At 49.8% G+C, this 20,922-nt stretch overlaps 1 protein-coding gene across 1 annotated transcript in view; it reads left to right on the forward strand.

Annotated features, from left to right (window-relative positions):
• The window catches only part of Dscaml1 (DS cell adhesion molecule like 1), a 316,656-nt gene that overhangs the window by 263,272 nt on the left and 32,462 nt on the right, over positions 1-20,922 (forward strand). The window contains 7 exon segments of the mRNA XM_059267747.1: positions 138-337; positions 771-867; positions 978-1,106; positions 8,709-8,876; positions 9,960-10,030; positions 15,698-15,938; positions 19,529-19,675. Of these exon segments, the coding sequence (XP_059123730.1) occupies positions 138-337; positions 771-867; positions 978-1,106; positions 8,709-8,876; positions 9,960-10,030; positions 15,698-15,938; positions 19,529-19,675 (1,053 nt within the window).

Raw genomic sequence — 20,922 nt, forward strand, 5'->3', positions numbered from 1 at the left:
GTGGATGGTGCTGAGGCATTGGGGTTTGAGACAGCCAGGCAGGGATGGGACAGAGTGGGGAGCCGGGCTTCTGTCACCCAGGCGCCTCCCCAAGGCTGTCTTGGGATATTCACAGCCGCTTGCCTCCTCTTCCCCAGTCCCAGCCATGATCACTTCCCACCCCAATACCACCATCGCCATCAAAGGCCACGCCAAGGAGCTGAACTGCACTGCGCGGGGTGAGCGGCCCATCATCATCCGCTGGGAGAAGGGGGACACTGTCATCGACCCAGACCGAGTCATGCGGTACGCCATTGCCACCAAGGACAATGGCGATGAGGTGGTCTCCACGCTTAAGGTGGGTGCCCGGTCCCAGGCCCAGGGGACCCCATTACATTAGGTAAATGGGGAGACTAGGAGCCCTCCCCTGTACCTCACAAAGTACCTACCGTTCCCACACGTCGCTCCTCTCCACCCAGGAATTTCCACATTAGAACCTCAACCTGTCAGCTTTCTGAACACCACAGCCATCATTGTGTGGGTTTCTCAGCCCCTCTTTCTAGCCTGGAATCTCTGAGCCTCCACTCTCCTTCTTGAGGACACCCCCCAGAGCCTCTTTTATGAACCTTCCTCCTTGCTTGAGTTCCTCTATATGCAGATCTCAAACCTTCTGGGAAGATAAACCCTTGATAGAAGCCCTCCAAATTTCCCTCCCAACCCCCTGAGAGTGTCCCCCTCTGAAAGACTCTCCCTGTTTCCTTCATTTCCTGCTCCTGCTGGTCATGTCTCAGCTCAAGCCAGCGGACCGTGGGGACTCCGTGTTCTTCAGCTGCCATGCTATCAACTCATATGGGGAGGACCGGGGCTTGATCCAGCTCACCGTGCAAGGTACATTCTCCCGCCCACATGCCCTTCCTCCACCTTCCCTGGGGCCCAGAGACCCACAGCCAAGCTGCCTGCTACTGTCTCACCTTTGTTCCTCTTTTGTCACCGCCCAGAGCCCCCTGACCCCCCAGAGCTGGAGATCCGGGAGGTGAAGGCCCGCAGTATGAACCTGCGCTGGACTCAGAGATTTGATGGAAACAGCATCATCACCGGCTTCGATATTGAATACAAGAATAAATCAGGTAGGTGCTGAGACAGACGGTGAGGATTTGCCTACTGTGGCCCCTTGTGGCACACAGCCTGCCTATGCCTCTCTGATGGGGCAGCACCAGCCGAAGGCAGACTCACCAGCACCCTCCAGTGTACAGACATCTGTGGTTTCCAAAGGGAGGGGACAGTGGCTAGCCTAAGAAGCTAGGGTACAGACTGAGACATCCTGCTGCTGGGAAGGGATCAGTCCCTTAGACCAACATTCTCCAGCAGAGTCTGATTTATAGGTGCTGTGGGCTGTCTCTGTGGGGATGTCATGGCTTTGTGGGGTCACCTGGGTGGTCTTGGTTTGGGATGGTGATTGTGGTGTTGGGGGTCAGTAAGATTGGGTTACTGAGTCCCTGCTCCAGGGCCCTTCCAGAACCTTTCTCTACAACCCCAGAGACTCTGTGTTACTGCGGGGCAGAGTGAACACCACATGCCCAGGATGTGCGGAATCCATGATGGGTCCCATGGCCAAGCAGCGGTAATGGTACAGGGGAGGAGGAAGCAGAAGGAGAAAGAGGATAAATAGACGACTCCAGGGAGGGAGTGAGAAGAAAACAGACATCTCTAGTCCTTTGTGCATCTTTGGAGTCCAGTACCAAGGGCCTATACTGGTTTCTCTAAATCACTGAAAATAAAAGGCAGGAACAGTCTGGGGACCTCAGCCCTTCTCCGTCCTTTTCTGACCTTCTCCTGCCAACCCCAGTTCACTTACTGAATCTTAGCTCTCGGGTTGTGTCATCTAGATCCTTCCTGCCCCGTGTAGCACAGACCCTGACCTCCACTGACCAGCCTTGCCTCCTGATTGGTCAGTCCTCTGCCCCATAGTACTCGCAACACTCATCACAGGGCTGTGGTGATGAAGGAGCTGAAGGTGGACATTGGAGAGTGCATCCCTGATGTGCTCTGGAGTTACTGCCTACCCAAGATGTGGTGCATCCTCTCCGATACAAGCTGCTACCCAAAGAAGTCCTCCCTCAGAAACTTCCAGTTCAGCTGCCAATAGACACCCAGGGACCACACTGAATGCACAGGAGGGGGTGGGGCTCTGCCAAGGGTCGTCAAGAAAGACCCCCACCTGGCCCCTTGTGGATGGTTCACTAAGCTAGGTCTAGCGGACTAAAGATAGAACGCACTACCTGCAGAGAAAACAGAAGGCCAGAGCCAGGCAAGGCACAGCCCACGCTTCACAGACCCCATCCATGGGCACTGTACTGTGGCTGCAGGTATGCGCTGGAGCAGGGAAGGGAGGAAAACCTCCAAGCTGAGCTTCCGCTTGGTAGAACCAATGTGCCTGAGCTCCCAAGAGGCTTGAGCAGCACAGCCCCACCACCGCAAGGATGGATGCCTGCTGAAAACTGGCATCCAGCAGCAGAGCAAAGAGGTACTTGCAGCTCTGCAGGTGGTGAGTTGAAAGAGACAGAAGGGCTAGGAGGCTGAGTGTGTCTGCCTCACATCTTCAGGCCTCGCCTGAAGCTGAGCATGAGCCTCCCAGAGGCACACTTCATCTCCATGCAGTGATGTCCACTCCATCCCCCAGCTGGGCTCACGTTTTGGGTGGATAGTGGGTGCCTGGGAGATCTTGTCTCTCCTCTCCTATGTTTCTTATAACTTCTCCTCTGCCCTTTTCCCTGACTGAACTCTTGCCTATTCCCTCCCTCCTCCTCAGACAAACCTCTCTAATGTATGCAGACCCTTCCTGGGGCACCGCTCAGCTGGGGTCCACCAAGACCACCACCCATCTGGGAGGATGGAAACAGAGGAGAGGCAGCTCAGGGAAAATGTTTTACGTAAAACATGACCACATCTCACCTCCCTACCCCATCCTCCTCTGGCTCTCTTACAGGGTGAGGAACTGCATAGCCCAGGGCAAAAGTACCATCAGGAGTAGGCTGGACAGGAAGGGAAAGCTGGCATTGAGCTTCACAGGAGCCTTCCACAAGGCTTGCACACCTAGAAATCCAGAGGCCCTGGAAAGTGGCCTTCAGTAAGACAAAGGGCCCACCCAAAGAGGCATCTGGCACACCCTGGCATTTGGGGGCAATTAGAACTTCAGCTTGTCCCTGAGACAAACGAAGGGTGTATGCATGGCACAGCTTCCTGCCCCTAAAGGGGGTGCAGAATGAAGAATGTCTAATGGGGGAAGATTGCAGAGAATTCTAGAAGCAGCTGGCATAAGGCTAGAGGGAGCCCTTGACAAATGTGAGTTCCCCTCCCCCTATAACTCAAACACCTTATGTGGCAGTTTAGAGCCCTATGGGACTTGCGGGCTGAAATATATGTGTCTGTCAGTCAGACACATGGACCAAGTGCCAATCATTCCCCCGCCCGCAGAATCATGCAAAAGTCATGTAGTAGAAAAGAGAATGAGTTAGGAAGCAGAACGTTGCCCTTGGAGTGGGAACACAAATCGCATGCACCTACACACACACACACACACACACACACACACACACACACACACACACACTTCCAGAACCACTATCCAATCAAATGCAATTCACTGTTAACTGTATTACATGAGAATGGAGGACTGTATCCAAGGGAACAGAAGAATGACTCAAGGGAAGAAGGAAGTGGGCATGTTTGTATGTGCGTGTGTGTGTGTGTGTGTGTGTGTGTGTGTGTGTGTGTGTGTGTGTGCTGTATCTAATCTCACCTCTTTGCACCTGTGGAATAGGGAGATGACCGTCATTCCTAAAACTGCAGACTTGGAGTGACCACATATCAGAGTTGTGTGGCATTTAGTAGTATTTTTGAGCAACTTTCAGGATCTCCCTTCATTTTTCTTAAAAGGTAAAGTGACTTTTGAGACAAGCTCTTTCCCTGAAGCCAGGTTGACCCAGAAATCTCTGCATAGCTCAGGCTAGCCTCAAACTTGCTATCCTCCTGCCTTGGCCTCCCAAATGCTAAGATTATGAGTGTGCACTGCGACACACAGCAAACAGATTTCTTGCTTTTGTTTTGTTTTGTGGTGTTGGGGTCTGAGCAACCCAGGGGTTCTTGGATGCTAGGCAAGCTCACAAGCCTTCACCCTAACCCTTGGGCATCCGTTTGCAAAGTAGAGACAGGAAACCTTCAATCTCAGGGAAGTCGTGAGGATGAAGGGAGCAGGGTGACATGTGCAGAAATGTCTTCTGTCCCCCCACTCCCTCTCTTCTGCCTCCTGCCCCAGACCACACCCTAGCTGGGTCTCGACCATTGGCTCATGATGCCCTGCACCATGGCCAGGTTTTCTGCCACGTTTGCTCATCATGCTAATTTTCCAAGGGAAATTACCAAGCCTGCCCTTTCTAAGCTTTCGTGTTCATGCTGTCTTTTCCCGGCCCCAGGCAGTAGAGTAATAATACATGAATGCTGAATGATAAATAGCACCGTCCACACAAATCTATCAGATGGTACTGCACACACTGAAAAATGCAGATGCCACATTTGCCTCTGTTCACCAAGCACAGAGCAGGGAGGAGCTCATCTGAGGACAGCCTTCAAAGCCCATAAGACTGCCTGGTGGGTCAGTCAGCTTGGGAGCTGTACTGGCCCCACAGTTGAAGACAACATGGTTTAGTGTGTCGTGCTGCTGGGAACTGGGGTGCAGCTGGCACTGAGACACTGTCATTTGCTGCTGTGACCCAGGGAGTCTCTGTACCACTGGGGGAGTGACATGCAGGGGTGGGCTTCAGAGCTGTGATGCAAGGGTGGGGCGAGCAGACATACAGACCAGATTTGTGTCCCCCTTGAGGCATCTCTTCCTCCCCTGAACCCTCTGCGGTGAAGTGGCTCCTAAAACGCCCAAAGCCCAGGCTCCTTTTAGCAAACAGCCTTCAGAGCAGAAGGCACGGCCATCTCCCCAGCCACTTCCTTAGCTTTTAAGAAGAATATTTTGCATCATAAACCCTTTGATGAAGAAAGGAAGAGGGAGCCCTTAATGAAATATGTTAATCTGGGCAAGGCAGGCACATATGAAAGGGAATATTAAAAGAAACAATATTCACCAAATCCAGTGCAACGTTCCCAGAGAGCAGAGAAGGGAACAGAAGAAAATAGGCCCCTGAGTTCAACTGTTCAACATCAGGGAGATGGCCATGATCAATCCTGGAAACTCAGAAGACCCCCCCAGGCCTGACTTGGATGCATTAGCCATGAAGGGTCTCCAGGGGAGAGCTGTGTTAAACCAGCATCCAAAATCATGTGGACACACAAGGTCAAATCTACCTGCCAACAACTAACAAGAGAAGGGAAGGCTGCCCCTCCAGTGCCTGCCTGTGACTGGCAGCGAAGGAAGGCAGGAGAGGAAAAGCCAAAATACAGAGGGGCTCCAAATTCAGAGGTTCCTGAAAGTCCAAAAAGCTAGCTCGGATCTAAAGCCAGCAACTGGGTTTAGAAGTCAATTCTTGCAAAGTGAGGGCCAGAGCTTTAGATGCAGCTCCTGTCTTCAGGGACAGGGCATCTTCTTGGGCAATGCCCCTAGAACAGTGAGCCCCAAGAGTGAGATGCTGGGGCATGGCTGTGATGAGGGCTCTCTCTACACGAGGCTGGGGAGAGGTGGACGTGAGCCAGGGCTATGGGGTCTTGGTCCTGCTGCGCTCCTTCTTCACCCAGTAGCAAGGGAAAGGGATTGAAGAGTTTCATGAGAGGAGGTGGCGGGGTCAGATTTGCATTTTAGAAGGGGCAATCTCAATGCCAAAGTACAGCACGTGCTCTTAAGAGGGGCTCAGCCATATATGCAGAATGAATGGCAACTGTGGGGTCCAGAACAGGTAGAAGGGGCGAGAGAGTCACAGTTGGCTGGAGAGAAAAAGGAGAGATGATAATAGTTTGGCCTGGGTTTGGGGTACAGGTGGAGAGAGCCCATATATAGTCAAGAGCTACACGGGGTATAAAAGCTATCAGACTCGATAGTGAAGCAGACAGAGGGGAAAGTCCAGAATAACACCTGGGAAGCCTGGGTGTGAGAAGTGTGCAGTGTGAGAAGAGGGCATGGATGGAACCTGGAACCAAGTGTCCACCGGTGGTAGGCTAAGGGGGCTGCCGCTGTAGAAAGACAGCAAAACAGACCCAAGAGAGAAGCAGAATTCAAGAGCTTTCTTAGAAAGCCAAGGGAGGAGCATTTCAGAAGAGGGGGAAGTGAGGGGAGACTGACAGGTGAAGCTCGTTGACAGACCAAGTGGGTGATGGGACTTGGTGATGTTGGAGATACCGCACTGACATCAGAGGAAGGCGCAAGGAGTCAAGAATGCATATTTCAGTTATCCACCGCTGCCCCTGGCACCACACAGGTGCCTGGTAGATGTCAGTGCCTCTTTGTGGCCCCTGTTTTCAGACACATCCCACGCGGCTCTTCCCTCTGCCTGCACTCATCAAAAATGAATGCACTGACTTCTGATCATTCTCCCGCTCCCGTAAACACAGGCAAACCCGATGTGATTTGTGAGCTGGCACCAGCTCCCAGGACCCCACGTACAGAGCCATGAGCACCTGCCTCCACATGGCCAGTCTGTTCCATCCCAAATCAAAGAGGTGTCCACGGCAGGTACAGCCTGCTATTTGCAATTCTGGCTTCACCTGTCAGCTACCGAGTGACTCTCTGGGTGGCTGGGGTGTTTTTAAAGACAAGAAGAAAATCATGTGTTTCTGAGCATCCACAGCCTGCCATGTTGTTGGTTTGGCTCCAGCAACTGATGAATTAAATGCAAAACTCCAGATGGGTGTTGGGCCGATGCCCTTCACAGATGCTAAGCCTGTGCAGCTGAGAGCTGTGTTTTAAAGGCACCAAGATCTCATTTAACCAGAACTGAAAGGATAGGATTCTGATGTATTCAGGCTATGTATGTATGTATGTATGTATGTATGTATGTATGTATGTATGTATGTATGCATTTCAGGCTGGCAAGCTGGCTCAGGGAATAAAGGCACTGCCAGCAAGCCTGATGATCTTTTGATCCCTAGGACCCACGTGGTGGAGAAAACTGACTTCGGCAAGTTGTCCTCTAAACTCCATATACACATGATGGCCTGTATGCACACACATACACACACACACACACACACACACACACACACACACACACACATTTTATTTATTTACTAATTTAAATAAATGTAATAAAAGTTTTAAGTATCTTCTTAAGGGTTTGGCGATCACTCACTCAGTAACATGCTTGCCTTGCATGAGTTCAGTCCTCAGACACCACATAAAAATGTCAGGCACAGTGGCATGCACTGGCAACCCAGCATTGAGGGAGGCAACCAAAAAAATCCCCAGGAGACTCTCTGGGTCTTGAAAGCCAACCAGTCTAACCTAATAGTAAGTTTTAGGTTCAATGAGAACCCTTGACTCAAAAAAACTATGGTGGAAAGTGATTGAGGAACACTGAGATTGTCCTTTGGCCTCCATACACATGCTAACTCATGTGGGTGTACATATACACACATACACACATGCATTAAAATATCCTCTTGAAATCTGCCTACAGTTGTAGCCTCCTCCCCTGCCTTTGGAGTCAAACTGTAGAGATGTGGCTTAATCTTTTCCACTGAAAATTTTTTCAGGACACTGTATGCCACAGTGGATTTCTAAACACAGATCATTACAAAGAGCAGGGCTATCCGAACATGCCTGGAGAACACTTTTAAGCCCCACTATTAGCTTGCTTCCTTGGTCTTTGCCATTTTTTCCAGAAGTGTTAAAAAGATCGGGGTGGCGGGGGGACACCTGGTCAAGCCCTCTGAGTCGAGAATGTCCTGGCTCAGCCATCACTGTTACTGCAAGCCCTCTCCATCTTGCTTTAGAATCCCCTAGTAGGGACACAGCAAGCATGGATGAATGGCTGAGTTCCTCTGGAGATGCATAATGTTTATAGTCCCTGAGTTGCATTTATCTGGCATTTTCCATGTTCTACAATTTTGCTAAACATTAGCCCTGGAACGGACTGCCAGTCTCCTTGGAGGAATTGAATTGTGAACATGTTCATCCTTTTTTTGGTCCCTCATTCTGAAGACTCTGACACCTTACATTTTTGTTGCTGATACAAGAAAGAGAGTGGGGTTGGGCTGCGTATTCTAGCACTTGGTCTGCTCCTCCCCCTGGACCTCACACAGAACTCAGATCACCTCCCAGATACACAGGGAAGGGAGATACAGAAGCAGAGAGCAGGAGTAAGGGGGAAGAGTCCTTGCTTCCCCTCCCCCACAGGGACACTGGGTGAGTGGGGTATCTCACAGTCACCATGGGTAAGTCATGGATGTTCCAAAAGATGCCATAAGAAGGCATTGTCCATCAGACCCCAGGGATAGCAAACAAGTGATGATCTTATCAGACATTAGAACGTGTCCTGTCTGACCCCATCTGCAGTTTAGCTCAAACATTGTTCGGGACAAAGGAAAACCTGGCTTCTCCCAAGCTGGAACTTCTTCTAATGAACCCTTTATAGTCCCTGTGAAGTTATTAAGGCTCTTCTCTCTGCTGTTGATGTGAACTGGACCCCTCTGGCATCCAAGCTGGAACTGGAATAGGCTGGTACTTGAGGCTGGGGAGGGACAGGTCCCAGAATATGTAAGGCTGTGCTTTGAAATGGCCGTCTCCTTTCCAGATTCCTGGGATTTTAAGCAGTCCACACGCAACATCTCCCCAACCATCAACCAAGCCAACATCGTGGACTTGCACCCGGCATCTGTGTACAGCATCCGCATGTACTCCTTTAACAAGATTGGCCGCAGCGAACCGAGCAAGGAGCTTACCATCAGCACGGAAGAGGCTGGTGAGCACCTGCCTGTCCTGTCCTCTGCCCCCACTGCCCATGGTCTTGAGAGTCATGGACATCAGCAGCCTCCACCAACCCTGTTCATTCACAGGAATACGTTTTATGAGTCATTAGAGGCCAGAGGTTTTTGAGAAGGCAGGGGTTGTTTTGGTTTTACCGTTCGCTGTTGTTTCCTTTTGTTTACCTCTTGGCCTTTGGGGAGCTGTCCGTGGTCCTGCCCTGCCTTCCCGCTCTGGCTCTGCAAAGCATGGAGTCTGGGTTCCCTGGGCCAGTGACCTTTGTCACAGTGTGTGTGTGGCGGGGGGGAGTGCAAATGTCCTTATATGTGTGTGTATTTGGGGGTTAGAGGACAGCCTTCAGTGTTGTTCCTCAAGTACTATCCACCGGTTTTTTTGAGACAAAGTCTCTCGCTGGCCTGAAATCTACCAAGCAGACTAAGCTGGCTGTCCAAAAAGCTCCAGGGATCTACCTGCTTCTGTTTGCCTAGCGTTGGAGTTACAAGTGCACAGCACTACACTCAGATTTTCTTGCTTGGGTTCTGGGGATGGAGCTCAGGTCCTCAGAGTTGCAAATCAAACACCTGACTGGGCTATCCACCTAGCCCCTGATTTTGTTCTGCTTTGTTTTTTGGTTTGGTTTGGTTTGGTTTGGTTGTTTGGTTTGGTTTGGCTTTTCAAGACAGGGTTTCTCTGTGTAACCACCCTGGCTGTCCTGGAACTCACTCTGTAGACCAGCCTGGCCTTGAACTCAGGAGATCCACCTGCCTCTGCCTCCCAAGTGCTGGGATTAAAGGCGTGTGCCACCATTACCTAGCCTAGCCCCAGATTTTTAATAAAAATTTAAACATGATTTCTCCTGATGTATTTTCTTATATGTGTTATTGTGAAACAAAATGTTGCAGAAACATTTCAAAGACATATGTGTGCAATGTTACAAACGATCATAAAGTAATAACTGCCGTGCCCCACTCTGAAGACCAGCTGCCTCCCCCTCCTCAGCAGTCCTCTAGGTTGACATGAGGACACGGGGTTGTTTCCTCTACCAGGGTGTGACTCAGTGTTGCTTCTTCTGTGTACCCAGCTCCTGATGGGCCCCCTATGGATGTCACCTTGCAACCAGTGACTTCACAGAGCATCCAAGTGACCTGGAAGGTAAGTGAGATGCCATCTTGTCTACCCTTCCTTTATTCACCTGTAAATCCGGCAGGCTCACTGGTCTCTCTTCATACAATATCCGTACCTGTTTTCTCACTAGGTCCAGTGATATTGGAAGGGTAGGAGGAGAGAAAGGGAAAGGGGAGGTCCCTTTTCAATCCTTGTTCCCTTTCACCCTGGCCCTCTGGCAAGGGAGGAGATGAAGAACTTGACAGTGCCAGTGTGGTTGTGCCCACTTACCAGTCCATCCTTAAACCCAATGTGGTATAAGAGAGTAGGAACTGGGCCGGGCGGTGGTGGCACACGCCTTTGATCCCAGCACTCGGGAGGCAGAGACAGGTGGATCTCTGTGAGTTCGAGGCCAGCCTGGTCTATAGAGCGAGATCCAGGACAGGCACCAAAACTACACAGAGAAACCCTGTCTCAAAAAAAAAAGAAAAGAGTAGGAACTGGGTTTGATTTTGTGCAAAGTTCTCCTTCTAAAGCATCAGGGTAAAGTCAGAGGTGAGTGTGTGTGTATGAGTGTGTGTGTGTCTGTGTGTCTGTGTGTCTGTGTATGTGTGTGTCTGTGTGTCTGTGTCTGTGTGTGTGTCTGTGTCTCTTTGTGTCTGTGTGTCTGTGTCTGTGTGTATGTGTCTGTGTGTGTGCTCCTGCACACACATGCATGCACACTCATGTGTCAAACAACATATGTACAGAGGGCAGGTGTCAGAGAACAACATGCAGGAGTCAGTTCTCTTCTTCTACCACATGAGTCCTCAGGATACAATTCAGACCATCACACCTGGCAGCAAGTGTCTCTACCCACTGAGCCATCTCTCCACTGGAAACCACGAGCTGGCCTTCTAGGCCTGTGGAAGCTTCAGAGAAAGGAGGTCAGTGACCAGTGTACATTGCAGCCAGTGTGAGTGGACTGAGAATTCAGGCAGCTGCCACTTAAGGATGCCTTAGAGGAGACTCCACTGATGAGCCAAGAGATGAGCAGAACCAAGAGTCAGGGTACTCCTAGGGAACTCTGGTCCTGTTCTCTGTCCCTCCACATGAATAGCTGACCCAGTGACTCCATGCCTTCTGCAACTCTGCAGCATCCAGTCCCCCAGGGCTTGCTCCCACACGAACTCATCTGACCCTCTCCCTATGAATGATAAAATGAAATGATAAACATGACAAAATGAAAATACCTGGAAAGGTATTTTCATCAACATCCAGCTGAGGAAGCCAAGGATGTAGAGATTCTAAGTGATTTGTCTATAGTTGCTCAGATGTAAGACAGAGACCAAGACACACAGATGGGACTCCCAGACTCATCTCCCTACTGCAGCATACTGAACAGAGTTCTTGGACAAACACCTTCTTTGGACCTGGCTTTGGTCCACTAGGTACATTCTAGTCTTGACAGTGGACCTTGGAGTAGCTTCACCTTCACGGCCAATCAGTGTTCTAATGTGTTCTCACTCTAACTCCTAACCAGAAAATCCAAGTGGTATTAGCCCTCCATCTGAGCTCTTTAAGAGGGTTGACTTGAACATGGAAGAGTGTGAGAAGGACCTAGCCATTTTTCCTGCAGTGGTCATGGCCACATGTGTGTGCACACACTCACACAGCAGCAGCCTAGACTCTTCCCTCCCCAGAGAAATGGTAGAAGATATGGTCCTGCCTGGTGCCTTGTACCAGCTGCTTTTCTTGTTGCTGTGATTAAAAATATATATATATCTGATATGAGCAACTAAGGATGGAAGGGTCAGTTGGGCTCACGGTGTGAGAGTTCAGTCCATCTTAGTGGGAAAGTCACAGAGGGTAGCATACATGGTCAGCAGCTGAGTGGGGAAGGGGGGGGGCTCAGCTCACTGTCTCCTTTTCATTTGGTAGGGACATCCATGAATGGAGCCGCTCACATTTAGGTTGAGTGTCCCTATCTCCATTAACGTGATTTTAGAAATCCCTTGCAGACATGCCCCCTAGAAAAAGCCCTCTAGATTCAGATCTGGGCTCCAGAGCTTTCTCCAGAAGCTGAAGGTAAAGCCCAGTCCCACCCCATCTTGTCAGCATCTTAACTCTGAACTCGTTTCTTGGGACTACACAGAGGGAGCCCAGAGGTGGAGCCAGAGAACTGTGTAAAACACCCAGGTGTTGGCTACAAAGCTCTGACCCGGAGGTCGATAAAAATTTAGAATCAAATTTATTTCTCCAAAGTCTCATAATGAAAAATAAAATTGATTAGAAAGTTAGAACTTCAGAATGAGCCAGCAAGTCAATAAATTTAGGGACTGACTTCTCGTGGGGATTTTTTTTTTAACACTGAGAACAGATTAATGAAAAATAAAGATTCACTTGAAAGATAAGTCACTTGGCTTTAAGACTCTCTGTGGGATGGATCACCCCCGCTTTATGATATAAATTTGCAATCAGCCCTATTGATCCCTTAATGCTTCAGAGAAATATATTGTTAAGATTGATTTAAATCCCAAGTGTGTGTTTGCGGGGGGGAAGGAGATGTGAAATGAAAGAGGGGGGAAGGTCTGTCGAGATTTGTATAAATTTATGAAATATATATGTACATCAGGGGTACCTGAGTGCTTGCCAAGGGACTTCTGCCAGTATGTGTGGCTGTGGGCTTGTGTACAAGCATATATCATGGCATAGACAGCCCTGGGTCATGTGCGTAGGTGTCTATTGTGGTATAGATAGCCCTGGGTTATATGCACAGGGATATATATATAACTGGGCATAAGTAGCCCTTGGTCAAGTATACATGTGTATAGCATGATGCAGACAGTACTAGGTGATATGTACTGGAGTAGATCATGGCATACACAGTCCTGGATGTGTATAGTCTGGCATTGTATAATGATGTGCCTGTGTGCACATGCAGTAGCATAGTACATGTGGTGCATGAATGAGTGTATTGTGCTCTTGAGGATGAGTGTGTACCTCCAATAGGTATCTAAGTGTGTGTGTGAGCATGCACAAGCCCCAGCTGCAGAGACTTGTCCACTTGCAGGCTACTTGCGCAGAACTGCCCAAGTGCAGAGAGAAGATGATTCAGGCAATAGCAAAAAGTCAAGTCAATTACACACATGCACACACCTATTTAGTGAGTTCAAAACAATTACGTTAAATTAAAAACTTAATTTTATTGAGTTAACAGTGAGCTTAAAACGCAATTCATTTAAAACACTCATTGAATTAAAAGAAACAGTGGGGCTGTTTTAAGAACTTAATTGTTTTTTATCTCACTATTTTTTAGTACAATAGAAGGTGGGCTTTTAAATTAACTTCATTATCTTCAAACCTCTGGTTCTAACTGGTTTTATATGCACAGAGGTGGCTTTCTATCTCAATTTAAAGATGGGCAGGCCCAGTCCCTAAAGAAGCCAGTTTCTATTTGTGGATCTAACTGCGTCTAGCCATGGGCAGGTGTGGGGATTAGGGTGTGTGTTCAGAAGGATCTGAACACGTGTTTATAGTACTTTACAGGCATAAATTACACAGACTCTCATGTGGGGGTGGTGGGGGCAGAGGTCATAGAAGATTCTGCCGTCATGTTTCAACATTTTCTCTCAAGACACCTTTATGTGTGCATGATTATGTATGGCAGCGCCTGTATCAGGATCAGGACTCGAGTTGGGGTGAGAACGTATCCCAGTCTGGACTTGTGCTGGGAGAATGTTCTCTCCTCTGTTCTTCTGGCCCTCTGGGATTGGTCCTTCATTCCCACCAGCACCCTCTTGACATCTCTGACTTTTCATCTATGGGCTGCCCACAGGCCCTCTTCCCTCATCACACTTCCACCCTTGGCTGCTGTTCCTAGGGAAACCCAGCCAATTCCCGAGGGTCTGGTCAGGCAGAAGGCAAGCACTCTCTGTTTGTGCTTTGTCTTTATCTTCACGAGTTTTTTTCAGTGTAAACCTTATAAGTCACATTTAAGAGAGCTGTTTGGGAGGCTGGAGAGACGGCTCACTGGGTGAAATGCTTTCTGGGTAAGCGTAAAGACCTGGGCTCAGATCCCCAAAGTCATATAGAAGCCTGATGCTCCGATGCATCTGCAATCCCAGTGCTGGGGAGCAGAGAGAAGAGGGTCCTGGGTTCAGCCAAAACAGCAAGCACTAGAACAACCAATGAGAGATCCTATCTCAAAAGTAAGGTAGAGAATGATGGAGGAGGACACCTGCCATCAACCTGGGGTCTCTGCATATGCACATACCCTCATATACACATTCAGACACACACACACACACACACACACACACACACACACCAATTTTAAAAAAAAAAAAAAGAATACAGTTCCAGCTGGGTGGCCGTGGCACACACCTTTAATCTCAGCAATCAGGAGGCAGAGCCAAGCTGATCTCTGTGAGTTTGAGGCCAGCCTGGTCTAGAGAGTGAGATCCTGGACAGGCACCAAAACTACATGAAGAAACCCTGTCTTGAAAAAAAAAAAAAACAGACAAAAAAGAATACAGTTCTGTGCCAATTAGCACATTCATAGAGATTTGTAGCCACCACCATGAACCATTTTCAATACTTGTCCATCATCTCAACTGAACTCCCTCCTCCCATCCCCTAGAGACTCCTGTTTTCTATTTCTGTAAATTCGCCTAGTTCAGAACCCTCTGTAAGGGGAACTTGATGGTGCCGGTCTTTTGTGACTGGCTTATTTCTCCCAGTGCAATGTCTAAGTTCACAGATTCAATAGCCTATGTCAGCATTTCATGCCTTTCCTGGATGCATAGTATTCCACTGTGTGGATACACCGCATCTCACTGGTCCATTCATCTCTTGCAGATAATGCTGCTGTAGACATGGACATCAAGTCGTGGGGTCCCTGCTTTCAGTCCAGAAGTAGGATTGTATGGTCACATGGATCTTACAGTAACTCAATGGCTGGCTGCTTGACACATGGCCAGATTGCTTGCACTGATGTTGTAGTACTTGACATTCCTGCCAGCAGTGCAGGAGAGCTTTGATTTTTCCACATCGTTTTTTATCAACAATGATCATCTCAGTGTGCATGAACAGGAATCACAGGATACTTTCCTTTATTTAAACGTATTGCTCACATCTCTCTCCTTCAGATCACTTTTGTCTCAAGTTCCAATTCTTCTGGGCCCCTGAGCATACAAGAAATGTTCCTGTTTGTTGATAAATATATGCAGACATACATTAAGTATATACTCAGGCACCACTCTATGCCAGGCACCATTACAGACACAGAAATATAGCAGTAAAAAGAATCAACACACCTCATCTTCGTGACATTAGGTTGTACTGGGACAGACATTCAAACACATAAGTAAACTCTTTAGAATGTCAGATGCCATGGGAAAAAAACAAAAAAACAGGGCCTCTGGCCAGAGACCAGAACAAGCCACTAACAGCTAAGGGTTGTCTGTTAAAGAAGGGGGCCTCTCCTCAAAGATATGACAGAGGAGAGGGACCAGAGTGGGGACAGTCGAGAGCCTGGCAAGAAGAGGTCAGCATCTGAGTGTCATGGTCACAGAGGGCCAGACAGTCATGGTAAGGACCTCAGGGTTCAATCCAAGTGAAACAGGAACCTTCCAAGGGCTAGGCACAGACTGATGATGTGTCCTTGGCTCTAAGAACAAAGTCATCTCAGAGTATCACTGTGTCTTTGTCCTCGGCCCTTCCCCTGGCCCACAGGCACCAAAGAAGGAACTGCAGAATGGAGTCATCCGGGGATACCAGATTGGCTACAGGGAGAACAGCCCTGGTAGCAATGGGCAGTACAGCATCGTGGAGATGAAGGCTACTGGGGACAGTGAGGTCTACACTCTGGATAACCTCAAGAAGTTCGCTCAGTACGGCGTGGTGGTTCAGGCCTTCAACCGGGCAGGCACGGGGCCCTCGTCCAGTGAGATCAACGCCACCACCTTGGAGGATGGTAAGGGCAGACACAGGGTTCAGATAGACCAAGGACCTAGGTCTGCATTGATCCTGCGGGCAGTACAAGCTTCACGGGTGTTCTTGTTTGCTCTCTACTGCTGGGATGAAACACTGACCAAAAGCAACTTGAGGGAGAAAGGGGATATCTTGTCTTACACTTCCAGGTCTCACTGCATTACTGAGGGAAGTCAAAGCAGGAACTCAAGGCAGGATCGTCCCAGGGGCATGAACTAAAGGCCGTGGGGGAACGCTGCTTCCTGGCTTTCTCTCCATGACTAACTCAGCCTGCTTTCTTGTGCAGCCCAGAAGCACCTGCCCAGAGGTATCACTGCCCACAGGGGGCTGGGCCCTCCCGCATCAACCACTAATCAAGAAAACGCTCCAAAGCCTTGATTACAGGCCAAACTGGTGGAAACAATTCCTGAGGTTCCCCCCTCCCAGATGATTCTAGTTTGTGTCAAGTTGACAAAAAAAAAAAAAATAACCAGCACACTTGCTACCCCATCTCCTCTTGTCTATTGCTCTCCAGGGGCCTCGGTCCACTCAAAAAAACACAGTGTCAGCCCTGTGGATGCTCTCTACCCCTCACTTGCTGACGCTCTGCCTCTTGGCCTACCTGTGGGACCTTAGCCTGTCTATCCATGTCTCTCCATCCCTGTATCTCTCTCTTCTCTTCTCCCTGGCCCCTGGCTGAGCTTTCCCCTCCTCATTCTGGGCCCAGTTTCTCCTTTGAAAAGGAAAGAAAGAAGAGCCAACTTACACTTGTATTTCTAAGCTAGAACGTGTCCCCAATCTGTTTTAAGGGTGTGAGAAGAGATTGCGGAGTTAAATTCTAACAGCCAAATGGCAGAAGAATTTAGAGCCTGGTTCTTAAAAACACTCTGCTGGAGGTGGCACGCATCTTTAGTTCCAGCATTTGGGAGGCAGAGGCAGGTGGATATCTGTGAAATCAAAGCCATCCTGGTCTACACAGTGAGTTCCAGGGCAGCAGGAGATACATAGTGAGGTCCTGTCTCAAAATAAACAAAATCTTAACGCCCCGATAACTAGAAAAGCGCCCACAGTCTGATAGTAAATGAAGGGGCCCATAAGCTCCAGAGTTGGGGGAGAACAGGAACATGCATCCTGTCCACACACAGGAAAGATGGCAGCTGAGGCCTGACCCTGCAGCAGGTTGAGATGGGGGATAGGGCCTTGACGCCTCCAGAGGAGGAGGCAGGCAGTCACCCCAAGAAAGAATAAAGAAGATGCAAAGCTTCTTCCTGACACCCCAGTGGAAAGTGGGGGGCTGAGAGTGGAAACTGTCTGGATCTTGAGTCTACTTCTCCCAGAAGGAAAGGTGTGACGCCCTTGCTGCAGGGCACTACAAAACCCAGGCATCCCAGCATTGGCAAGCCAGGCCCTGAGCTTAGGTATGCCCTCTCCACCCTCTTCCTCTCTGCAAGTTCAGCCCCCGCTGAGAGGGGGAGTCCAGCCAGAAACACCGGAGAAGCTTGTACCCACTGTTCTGAACCTGGGCTAAAGATAGAAGCTATCTGGAGCTTTCAAATCCTGATTTCTAGGCTCCATCACCAGATCCCTTCTCACTGGCCTAGGACACAGCTGAGTTTCGGATGGGGTAGACCCCAGATCTGAGTGGGGAAAAGGGAAGGCCGGCAGAGAGCAGAAAGTTCCAGAGAGCCTGAAGGAGCACAGCCACATTGCCCCAGCCCCCCAAGTTTCTCCCCCACCTGAAGACACTGACCACAAGTTTGGCTGGGCTGAGGAATATCAGCCTGTCACCTTTCAGGCTGGAGTATTGGTCCAAGTGGCGCCCTGGCTCAGGAGTTCCCATGGCACTCCCTGGAAGCCTTCAGTGTTCACTGGGCCCTAGAGCTCTGTGTAGCAGGGATGCTATGATGATGATGATGATGATGATGATGATGATGATGATGATGATGGGGGTTGGGCTGCTGCTTGTGGTCCATGGAGTACCTGCGAGAACCACAGCTAGGTCAGAATTCATAAAGCACAGCCACAACTGGCAGCCGTTAAGTTCCCTACCTAGTAATGTAACAGCCATGAGGACTATCCACGCCTGGTCCTGAGGCCGAACTCTTTCTATTCCACCCGCTTCCCCTGTGCTTGGGAGCAAGATTGGATACAACACGGCCCAGGAAGGTCTTCTGAACCAGCTGGCCAAACCCAGAGCCCAGGCCAGCGCCCCCCACCCCCACCCCTAAAATCCACCCTTCATCCCTCATCTCTCAAGCAGTCCAAGCCAAGACCTCGGGGGAGGATAGCCTCTCTCCCACAGACAGGGCCCTTGGAGTCTCCACCAGGGAGGGCTCAGCACTGGCTGCGGAGTCCTTTTCAAAACAAAGGAGGAGCTCAGGAAGAAAGTTTCCACGTGCATTTGCTCCGCAGTTTTTCATACTTAATTAAGGCCCTCGTTAGCCTGTCAGATCCTGATCGCTTCCTGGCAATATTAGCACTCCTCCTGGGGTATTCAAGGGCCCCTGCCTTAGCAAGAGTGTCTTTTCCATAATTGTATTACCTTCATTTTGTTCGAACGGGTGATCTGTATTAGTTTATTACACTGGGTCCCTAATTACATGGTGCTTATATTTTTACACCTAAGTAATATGAAACAATAATCACTCTCAAAGAGGATCGTTAGGATGATGTATTATCATTTAAATGCTCATAAAAATTAGAGTTGCCTCTTGTGGGGCAACGGGATCTAATTACCTTCCCTCCAGCCTCTGCCTCCTTTCTCCCATTCACGGCAGAACAGGCTTGCTCGTTCCCTCTGTCCCGGGCTCCTCGGAAGCCAGCACACAGTACCACTGAAGCTTGTAGCAGAGCTAACCCCAATGCTTTGCTTTCACTGTGAGAAAGGGCAAGCGGCATTCAGTTAACCCAAGAAAGGGGACTCGGGAACCACAGAGGGAGCTATCAGAGTCAAGGGCAAGCAGATCATTCAAGTTGGCCTCACGTTATGGTTTTGGGGCATCCAGGTATTTGGACATGCTCCTGGGTAGAGACAAGACAAGGAGTGACGAGCCCAAAAGTCCTGATCTCTGTGGGAACTTTCCAACCCTATGCCAGGGTCCACTGAGATCCTCTTTCTTTTTCACTTTCCCTTCAGCTTAGCCCCAGAATGCAGGAATCCCCAGGCCAAGCCTGGGTTCAGATCCATCTATGATCAGTGGGCACCAAGGGAGGAGCTGGCAGCCCTCCGCTAGATACTGGGTTCCAACCACCCTGGGACTTGATTGGTCTCCCAAGCCACCACACTCATCTTGTGGGCTCTCTGATGGTCGTGGCCTACTGAAGAGTTGCCGGGACTATGCCCAAGTTCATCTCCTTCTCCAGAATCTAACAGAGCCAGAACCACTTTGCCCCAAAGAGTTGGGGTGGGGGAGACTGAGGCAGAGGAGGCTTGAATGGCACTCTGACTCCCAGACCTCTGAGTCAGACAGTCCATCCACTTGTCTAACTCTACATCCCTATGATCAGGCAACTATGGCCCAGCATGAGACCCATATGTTATATTGTCACCCACACCCTAACTGACTAGCTGTTGATTCCTACCACCTTCTGCAGTGCCCAGCCAACCCCCAGAGAACGTCCGAGCCCTGTCCATCACTTCAGATGTGGCTGTCATCTCTTGGTCGGAGCCTCCACGAAGCACCCTCAACGGTGTCCTCAAAGGCTACCGGGTCATCTTCTGGTCACTCTACGTTGATGGGGGTGAGTCTTCTGGGATTAATGGCTGGGTCCAGGCTGACAGGCTCGCATTCCTTGGGATTTGCCCCAGGCTTGGTTAGAGCTGAGCATCTTCCAGCAGCATGTCAAGTGCAAGCACAGCCCCCTCTCCACACATGTGGAGACCACAAGGGTGTGAGGTGACAGTGAGGGTCCACTTGCATGTGTCCTTGTTAGCCTAGGACCAGAGCCAGATGAGGGTCAAGGTCATGCACATGGTCACCTCCCTGGTGAGGGGCAGTAGGTACCAGCCACACCTCAACAACAGCACACATAGTCATTGGGGGTCCTGGGGCACATTTGCTATTCGAATGACATGTTGATATGAGGACTTTGATGGCCATATCAGGTACGGAGCAGGTGGCACACACAAATGTGTGCTGAGGGGTTACTTTCAATAGAATGAGGAGGAGAGGGTGCCCAGGATTAGTACCTGCAGGAAGCTGTCGTCATCTAGGCCTGAAGGGATGAGAGAGGAAGCAGGCTTATCCAAACCTAGGGAAGCTGCCCCTTGGCCAAACCCTGATGGAGCCAGGTGGGCAATAAGTTGTGAGTCCAGTGCAAGCAGCAGCCCAGGTCCTGTGAGGGGAGGAGCAGAGCTCACTGCAGAATGGGGACAGCAAGGGGCGTGTGGAAGAGATGCCTTCTTTGCCTCAGATGCAGACAGTTCTATGGAACCCCAACAAATGCATCATTCTCATGCCCCATGGTGTACACAAAGGCCTTCCAGTGGCCAGGAAGTCTGTAGGATGCGGACCCAGAGGCCCGCATCACCAGCTGTGCACACAAAAAAGCTTTACTCACCTCAGTGGAGCACCGGGGCCTGGGATGAGTTTGCACCCTCCCTTCTGGAGGACCTAGAGTGAGGCTCATAGCCACCTATCCAGGTTACTGCTGCCTCCCTTCCAACCTGGACTCTGCTGGAAGGACATCCCTGATCCATTTTCTCCTACAAAAGCTTAGGAGCCTCAGTCTTAGGGCTCAGCCCCTACAGGTTTCCCAGATCCTTTTGATGTGAGATCCCAGGCCCTCCTACCAGCCAGGTATGGTGGGGCATGTCTTTAATCCCTGCACCCAGGAGGCAGAGGCAGCTGGAGCTATATTGTGAGAGCCTGTCTCCAAAAAAACAAACAAATGTGATCCTTACACGATGCCAGTGTAAGATGCCTTCCAGAACTTGTGTTCTCTCTTCCAAGGCAACAGGCTTTCTGATCCAGCCTCAGAGAAGACAT

This window comes from Peromyscus eremicus, chromosome 7 (genome assembly GCF_949786415.1).
Source record: "Peromyscus eremicus chromosome 7, PerEre_H2_v1, whole genome shotgun sequence".
Lineage (NCBI taxonomy): Eukaryota > Metazoa > Chordata > Mammalia > Rodentia > Cricetidae > Peromyscus > Peromyscus eremicus.